Source organism: Rhea pennata, chromosome 20 (genome assembly GCF_028389875.1).
Source record: "Rhea pennata isolate bPtePen1 chromosome 20, bPtePen1.pri, whole genome shotgun sequence".
Lineage (NCBI taxonomy): Eukaryota > Metazoa > Chordata > Aves > Rheiformes > Rheidae > Rhea > Rhea pennata.
This window is the reverse complement of record NC_084682.1, coordinates 12,361,949-12,370,944: the sequence shown is the minus strand read 5'-3', so window position 1 is coordinate 12,370,944 and position 8,996 is coordinate 12,361,949. Positions and strand designations below refer to the sequence as shown.

Sequence of the window (8,996 nt, the reverse complement as noted above, 5' to 3'; positions counted from 1 at the left end):
AGTAGTCCCATGTGACTGAACAAGAGGCAATGGCAAAAACTGAACCACAGGAAGTTCTGCCTGAACGTGAGGAGGACTTTCTTCACTGTGAGAGTGACAGAGCACTGGAACAGGTTGCCCAGAGAGGTTGTGGAGTCTGTGTCTCTGGAGATATTCAAGGCCCGCCTGGATGCAACCCTGTCTAACATGCTCTAGATGACCCTGCTTGAGCAGGAGGGTTGGACTAGGTGATCTCCAGAAGTCCCTTCCAACCTTACCGATTCTGTGATACACCAGATGGTTGTGCTGCTATTCAGAAGGACCTTCACAGGCTGGAGAAATGGGTAGAGAAAACCTATGAAGTACAATAAAGGAAAGCGCAAAATCCTGCGCCTGGGAAGAAATGGCCCCTTGCATCAGTACAAACTGAGGACCAACCAGCTGGAAAGCAGTTTTGCAGGAAAGGACCTAGGGGACACTAAGTTGAACGTGGGCCAGCAATGCACCCTTGTGGCAAAGAAGGCCAACAACATCCTCGGCTGTATTAGGCAGAGCATTGCCAGTAGGTCGAGGGAGGAGATCCTTCCCTTCTACTCAGCCCTGGTGAGGCTGCTTCTGTAGTGCTGTGTCCAGTTCCAGGTGCCCAGATACAAGAAAGACATGAATTTACTGGAGTAAGGCCAGCAAAAGGCCTCAAAGATGATGCAGACACTGCAGCGTCTCTCATATGAGAAGAGGCTAAGAGAGCTGAGACTGTTTAGCCTGGAAAAAAGAAGACTGAGGGGGGATCTTATCAATGTATTTAAGTATCTGGAGGGAGGGTGTAAAGACGATGGGGCCAGACACTTAGTGACACCCAGGGCCAGGACAATAGGCAATGGACACAAACTGAAATATAGGAAATCCTGCTTAACCATAAGAAAAAACTTCTTTACTGTAAGGGTGATGAAATACTGGAACAACTTGACCAGAGAGGTGGTAGAGTCCTTATTCAAAACCAGGACACGGTCCTGGATAGCCTGCTCAAGCTGACCCTGCTTTGAGGAATAAACAGGAGCAGGCTGTTGGATTAGACAGTCTCCAGTGGTGCCTTCCAGCTTCAACAACGCTGTGATTCTGGGTTAGCCAGGCATCGTGGGACTGGTAGAGGCACAGTGTTTCGGGTAGCACAGAGCCCACAGTCCAGCCACTGCTCAGCTCCTTGTACTGAAGTTTGGCAGACCTCTGATAAACACCCAGCACATAACATCACGAATGTATCTTAGAGCCTCTCTCTCTCTCTTTTTTTTTTTTTTTTTCCAGAGTTGCATAACCTTAAGCAAACATTGTACTTTTTTATATACAGACTCACAGGGAAAATCCCTCCTGCTGTTTAGATGGATAGTTCTCTTTATGTGACCATGCCACTTAGCACAATTCAGTTTCCTTTTAATCTGATAAAATCGAAACTAAGCTGCTGAGTCAGAGCTCCACATACTTGGCTCAAATACGAACCATATCCCATTGTTTTTCTTTCTTTTTTCTTTTTTTCTTCCCCCTTTTTTTGGCTAATTCACTTTCGTGATATTTTTCTGAGATCATTTTGGAATTTCCACTTGGGATTCTCCCTGCTGACTCCAGGACTCTCTATTAAAAGGGAGCTGAATCCAGATGCTGCAGTCCGAGCTGCATCTGCCGGAGCTCCTGGTCCTGCTCTGATTGCCCTTGTCTGACAGGAAGATGAAGGTCTCTGTAGCTGTTTTTACTGCTCTTCTCATTGCTGCCTGTTGCTCTCAGACCTCCTCTGCCCCAGGTGAGTCCTGGCTCTTTCATTTGTGAAGGAAGAACTAATTTGAGCCTTCTTTACTGTTTCTATATTGAGCTCCCCAGTCAGTTAACTTCAACATTTGTTACGCTCTCAGTCTGCACTGAGGTCAGCTATACTTACAAACCCCAGAAATAGAAAATCATCCATCCATCTGTAATCCATCCACCTGTCCAGTCATCTGAAGCTCAGAGTTCTTATGCTTACTCCTGATCATAGTTTAAAGACTTCAATCTCCTGTTCTGGGGCTGGGAAGTGAAGATCTGAGCAATGACTGAATGGGAGTCTCTCTTAATATCTGCCTTCCCTGATAGTGCTGCTGCCGGCGTTGGATCAGATGATCTACGAAATCCCCCTCTTGATTATTCTGTAATTCCTCACTCCCTTCCCTGCCAGCACTGCTCCAGGCCCACAGCTCAGCATGTGCTCATGTTGTCTCTCCCTGTCTCTTTCAGATGGACCTGACCTCCCAAACTGCTGCTTCTCTTATACATCCCGCAAGCTCCCGAAGAGACTCATCTTGCATTATTACAGCACGAGCAGCAATTGCTCCCTGCCGGCCATTGTGTAAGTAGCAACTCTGAGGCCCGGGTGCGGACAAAAAGTGCTGATACGGAGACAGCTGCTTTGGGTATGCTCTTGTGAGTGACTGGCTGTGGTGCCCTGGGCTTTGCAGTACTGCCGTGGTCATGGCAGTGGGAGCAGAGGTGTTCTGCAGGAACGGATTAAATGGTATATCACCTGCAAGCATGGCTTTGAGCAACTCAAGGGGAAAAAGAGATTGCACAGCGACTCCTAGGGATGCTTGTGCAGGGATTTCTCAGGATGCTTGTGCAGGAGCTCCCTGGAGTACTTATGCAGAGATTTCCTGCAGGACTTGAGACCGTACTTCTGGAAGAGGGATGGAAATGGGGAAATCTCAGCTAGGCACTGGTTTTAGCATCAGCTTAGGGCACAGGGGAGAACCTCCTGCAATGCTCTGAACCAAATGGCTCTCTTGGCATCCATGTCTGAGGAGAAATCTAACATTTCTCTTTCATGGTCCACAGATTCATCACAAAGAAAGGCCTCCAAGTCTGTGCCAATCCCAATGACACCTGGGTTCTAAGCTATCTGCAAAACTTGAAGAAGAACTGAGAGAAGCAAGATGGCAACTGTAGCTGCTGTCATGAATGAGTCACATTATCCTGAGCTCCTACGATGGGCAGGATGCTGGGGTGGAAGCTGGGGCGAGCCCATGTCACCTGTACACAGCTCCAAGATGACTGCAGTAGGGGGTCCCTGAGAGACCCTGGGCTGGGGTATTGTTATTTGTCCTCTACTTGCACAGGTCAGCCTGCACTACAACTCACTACTGCCCTGGTGCCCTACCTGTGGCCTGGAAGGGCCAATGCGTATCTATTATTAGATTATTTTAAATTATTTAATAAATAATCATACTGTATGGGCAGTGTTTTCTTCTGTAGGTAATGATGTTATTTATGGGAGAATGGCAGGAAAATTTATGGAAGGGTGGCTCAGATTCTCAGCACTGGGTGATGCAGGGCCCTGGCTCTTCATGTGTGAAATAACGATTCTGGAGAATAAACAGTTCTGTGTTTTTTTTTCCCTTTATATTCCTTTATGCACTGTTCATCAGGCACAGACACAGAACCTGACGAAGAGCCAGCCCCCCCCTATATGGCATGTGATGATGGGAAATGATTTGAGGCAAAATTTTAGAATTTCCACACTGGAGATACACGGATATTCTCAGACACCTCATTCCCCTATACACTCACACACAACTCTGGCATCCTCTATGGAAGTATACATGCTCATATATATACATGGACTTTATACATACATGGATATGCTCCCTAGACACCCTCACGCACATCACATGTGCTCACCTGCCCCTCCAAGCTTCCGTGTGCTGCACTCCTGCGCTGGTCCCCCGCAAACACTATGTATGCCACAGGGGCAGAGAAGAGACACATTGCTGTAAAGACAAAGGGGTAAAACACAGCCACAGGTTGGGAGAACCTCTCTGATGAGTGTAAGCAGAAGGCAAAAACTGGGAAATGCTGCTGCTGTACTGGGGCTTCCTTGGGATCTGGCAGGTTCCTTGGACATGTAAGTTGCCTGCCTGCCGCAGAGTGTTGGGGGAATGGAGCATGGCCAATTCCCTACCCAGAAACCTGTCCTTCTTACCATTTCTGGCAGCTAAAAAGCTATAATTACCCATATGCACATCTTTGGCAATGCCACAGCACCTCTTTCCTCCCACATACCTGTTTTTCTGAGACGTTGTTGCATCTTTGCCATCAGCCCTGAGGTTCAGTTGGGCCCAATCAAGCCACTTCCACCCTGAGAAGAGCAGGACACCTGGCTCTTTTTCTGACCACTCCAATGGGGTAATTGTTCCTCACTTTCTCCAACAGTAAAATGAAGGGAAATGTTTGGCTGTGCTGCTGGGATGAAACAGCAAACTGCCTCACTCTTGACTGTTGTTTCTGGGACACAACTTTGCATGGGAACATGAATGGAACCAAGCAGATAACAATTAAAAGACAACGTCGGGTAGATCTCGCTCTCTAACCAGTTGTCTTGCAATTACACCAGCACTACTCTGCTTCTGCCCACTGACAGGAAGTATTGCCAGCAGCACTGTTATTCACGAGCAAAGTGACCTTGCAGCCTTCCTCTCTGCACAGCAAGCTCTATGCTGCTCCAGATGGTATTTCTACATCTTAACTCAAAAAGTGTTTCACTATTTTCCTATAGCTACAGATCACACTTCGCAAACAGGAGGCTTGGAAAACACCCTGCTGTCATCCCATGACTTCTTTCTAGTCTGGTGTTTTCCCAGGCTGGAACATCATCCACAGGCAGAACTGGCTCCTGCCCTTGCTGGCAGGATGCCCAACACTAGTCCTGGATCCCAAACTTGCAGTACTCTGACTAGTGGCTCAACCCTTCCCTGGCTGGTCAGGACTCCCTTTCCCCGTTGGCTTATTACACAAAGACTTGCTGGTCCATATGGCCCAAAAGAAAGGGCTCAGCTCCAGGGCTGGAGCACTGAAACTGGAAGGATGTAGTGGCTCACACTGTGATTGGGTTAACTGGTGATCTTATTTAGTGTTTCTGAATCCAGAAATTTAGAATTTTGCTCCTTGATTTTTCCTGGCACGATCTTTCCCTGTTACAGTATCTTGGCTGTGTTGGGTCCTTCCCTTAGCTATTAACAGTATAGCAGAGAGTGGAAACTAAAGAGAAGATGTCCCCAAGGTAGCAACCCTGAGCTGTACATCATAGGAAGGACTTCACCACTGATAGCCTCTGCGCCACATGCAGATCTTAATCAATACCGTATGGAGTCTGAGTGCCTTTTTTTTTTGAGATCCAGAGCAAGCATTTGGGCTGGTGCCTTACAATCCTGCATCACAGATGAGTGCCTGCTTTGCTGTACTGCTTCAAAATACTGCCACTGAGTGCTTGTGATCACCCTGCAATGTCAGGCACCACTGCTCCCTGCTCTGTGTCACTAAGGTCAGTTCTGCTTTTGAAGCCAGAAGACCTCAGGGTTGGCATAGATCTCATGACCCCTTTTCATGAAAAATCTTTCAGAGACAAAAAGTCTTGTAAGGTGAGGAAGGAAAGACAAGGGTCTTGCAACTCTGCCCTCCCTGAGCCCAGCAATGCCCATATGCACTGGCAGAGCCAGCCAGATCTAAGTGGTGTCCTGCCACAGAACCAGAGCTTGCCTGTGGCCAGTAGGATCCGCTGCTACCCCTGTGGCTCCCACAGCCCTGTGCCCTACCAGGCAGTGGGCAGCACCCTGGGCACAGCTTGGGACCATGTATGCCTCTCTGAGGGCTTCTCCAGTGCCTAGCGGCTCCTTTGTAGCTCCACAGGAATAGCTCCTGCTATCACCATCAGGAAGAGGATTTGCGAAAGCTTCAGGCTCTCACTAGCCCTCAGTGGGATCTCATAGCCCTCAGCTGCTGCAGCCCTGGCTTGGCATCTCCAGCAGGAGCGTGGGGGTGTCTCCTGCAGCACCACATGTCCTCTCTGTCCCTGGAGATGGTGCAGGAGGGGAATGCTGTGAGGGGAGAGCCCTGATTCACCCAGACATGATGAGGTCTCAGTGTAGAGATAGCAAAGCAAAGTGGGGCAAGGGCAGCCATGGGAACCTGCATGGCACATCAAGCAAGGAACAGCAAGCACAGCAGGACTGCAACAGTGACTCCTGGTGTCCTGTCTTCATATGGTACTGCCTCACAGTGCCTGCTGTGTTAGAGAAGTCACGGAACAGGGAGAAACACCCAGGGAGGTGAACTCGTGGGTCCCTCATGAATGGCAGTTGTTGCTGGAACTGGGTGCAAAAATACCTGGAGAAACCACAGGCTCTGAGTTGGCAAGTTTGGTGCTTGTTGCAGAGAACAGTGAGGCAGCAAAAGGAAGAAATGTGCCCTGGGGTGTCCCAGGGAGCTCGTTATCTTGGGGGCAAACGACAATGCTGAGCATGCTGCAAAACCACTGTGTCAAGCCCAGCTCCAGTTTCAGTCCTGCTGGGGAAGTCACATGGGGCAGACATGAGTCACTGGTCATTTGAAAGCAAAAGCTTTGGGGTCCACATAATGTCTCCTGTGGATCTAATGGAGAAGGGCAGTATGGAGTAGGCACATTTGCAAAATTCAATCTCCTCCACAGTCAGCAACCCCCAGGTCTGAACTTGTCATCGTTGGGGAGAAAGAAAGCCAGCAGAGAGGCACATCCTGGAATAGCTTCCCTGCAGTGCCATGAAAGGCAGGGACAGAGAGTGGCCACCATGTAACAGGTGGGAGCTGCTCACCACCAGCAGGCAGGCAGGCAAGGATCTCAGGAAGCAAGCCCCTTGGAGCCACACAGCTGCACCTTCCCACTGTATCCCTGAAGGTGTCCCTACTCTTGCAGCAGCATCACAGCTGCAGCATGCTTGATTACCTTTCATACTGAGAAGCAGAGTTTACTGCCACAGAGGAACTGCAAGAGTCCAAACTAGTCCCTGAGTAGGGGCTCTGAGTGCCATGTGGGGACAGAAGACATTGCTACTCGTAATGCTGGGTTGATGCCAAGGAAACGCTAGTAAGGTCAGCAGGGTTGCTGCAACCACTGCAAGTGCAAAGGTCCAGGATGCAGAGCACAGGCAGAAGGAGCTCAGTGAGCCTCAAGGCTCTTCTCCAGACAGTCCCTGGCTGGAAGCCCAAGCATCCGTGGGAAATTCCCTCATCACTGTCTGTGGTTTTTGTTTCCTTCTTGGAGCTCTTGGAGGAGCAGCCCAACTAGCCTGGGTTTGGAGGAGCCCTGCCATCTTCTGTACCCAGCCCCAGCCTCTCCTCACACTTACCAGGCACTGCTGGGCCCTCCTCATGCCAGAGCACATCTCTCTGCATGGAACCTGCAGCAGCGCAGCATGGGACTCCTTGTGCGCAGCCTACGCTGTCCCAGCTCTCTGTGCTGCCCTGTGGGGACAGTAGGGCATTACTGCTCTGGAAATCACAGCCCCACATGTTGTAAACAGAGGGCCAACACAGATAACAGGGTAGACACTGCAAGGCTCTGCAGCTATGTGCCATGTAGGTGCCATAGGGTGTCATGTAGGAGGAGGGTGCCAGAGCATGGGGCAAGCACGCCATGTCTGTCACCCTAGTATGGTGTCCACCACAGGTGAGTGTGAGAGGTGAGGGAAGGAAAATGGGAAACTGAGGATCTCAGCACAATGGCATGCAGCTGGGAGAGGATACTTGGTTGAACTGAGAAAGCTGTCAGAAAAGAGATTGCTTAATCCATGGACTACCTCAGCTGCGCTTGGTGGTCCTGTTTTCAGGCTTTCCCCAGCATCATTTCCTTGCCCACTGCACAGAAATCTGCCAGAGATGTCCTGACTATAGGTCAGCTCCTGGCGGTGCAAGAAAAGTCACTTACAAACCCTTCTCCACATCAGCTGACAGTTGAACACTTCCTTTCCTGCAGGTTGCTCTGCACTGCAAGCACTTGGGGAACTTCTCTGTAGCAAAATAGAGTGCAGATTGGGATGGGCTCTGACAGGAGACTGCATGTGGGATGCAGGCAAAACCAAGCTTGGAAAAGGTTTCAAAACCCAAGACTCATCAACGCTAAGTGCTTGGCCAAACAGATCTGAATGAGAGGAATGCAACTCCAGCTGAGAGGCCGTGGAGCTGGTAAAGGAAGAGCACAGCTCTCCAGGTACTTGCTGGAAGGTGACCATCACTCAGCTATCTAGAGGACTAGGCTTGTCATGTGCTTTTGGAGGTGGACAAAAGTCAAGGCTAGCTCTAGAGCCTGGCTTTTCGAGCAGAGCCTGGAAGATTGATCCTGCTAGATACCATGATTCACAAGGTTTTCTTCAGTGTCTGCTGCTCAGTAGTGCCTGGAAGGCATGAAACCTTCATGGGAAAAGCAGCATGCCTCATGCACAACTGGAAGTACTCAGGCTGGACCTGGTATCCTGGTTCTTTCTGACCTTCTTGAGAGACTGTGGCCATCCTCTTTTTTCCCAGTGAAATCTGTGTCTAGATCCTGAGAAGGGAGGAAAGCCCCACAGGCCATCAGCTCTGAGGGTTGCATTCTCCCCCCAGCCCTTGTTCCTAACTTGATTCTGTAATTACTTCCTTCACCAACCCCCTTGGGGAAGTTCTCCCTCATCTCACTCTTGGCAGTTCCTCTTGATGGGAGGAATGGAGATTTGGTTGCTTATTTTTAGACAGCCTCATTGAAGGACCTGCTATATTAGGTGGAGGTTTCACATCCTGCCGTGGCCGGTACAGTATCTCTCTGCAGTGCTTCTCTGATGGTTGAAGGTTTGAATCTAACCTTATGGCTCAACATCTTTGAGTGTTATCTCTAGTGTACATGATGAGGCCTGTGTCCAGTCAGCTCCACGTCACTGAGGAAGCATTTGTTCTAACTCCATATTTATACCACCCATCATGGTGCTCCCCTGTGAAAAGTAAGGACTGGGAGGGTCAGTGCTGATTATAGAACTGGTTTGTGTGCCTGCTCTGCTCCTGAGGGAAACATGAAGGTCTCTCTGGTTGCCTTCATTGCTCTCCTTGTTGCTGCTCTCTGCTCTCAAGCCTGCTCTGCTCCAGGTCAATCCACTTCTGCTCTTTGGGTTGTTTTTTCCTCTTGCAGAGGAAGAAGAACTTTTGATGGTGGCCTTGAAGCT

The 8,996-nt window shown here is 49.6% G+C and overlaps 1 protein-coding gene across 1 annotated transcript; it reads left to right on the top strand.

Annotated features, from left to right (window-relative positions):
• The first annotated feature begins 1,652 nt into the window (after positions 1-1,652).
• On the top strand, positions 1,653-3,227 carry LOC134149286 (C-C motif chemokine 4-like). The gene is made up of 3 exons (XM_062592239.1): positions 1,653-1,771; positions 2,239-2,350; positions 2,833-3,227. The coding sequence occupies exons 1-3, from the start codon at positions 1,699-1,701 to the stop codon at positions 2,918-2,920; spliced, it is 273 nt and encodes a 90-aa protein (XP_062448223.1). The 5' UTR covers positions 1,653-1,698; the 3' UTR covers positions 2,921-3,227.
• Positions 3,228-8,996: the final 5,769 nt, after the last annotated feature.

Excerpts from the sequence above, each read along its gene's own strand:
- LOC134149286 (XM_062592239.1), top strand. The coding sequence starts at position 1,699 with ATGAAGGTCTCTGTAGCTGTTTTTACTGCTCTTCTCATTGCTGCCTGT. Across the intron at positions 1,772-2,238 it reads TCAGACCTCCTCTGCCCCAG|ATGGACCTGACCTCCCAAAC; the intron begins GTGAGTCCTGGC and ends TGTCTCTTTCAG. Across the intron at positions 2,351-2,832 it reads TGCTCCCTGCCGGCCATTGT|ATTCATCACAAAGAAAGGCC; the intron begins GTAAGTAGCAAC and ends CATGGTCCACAG.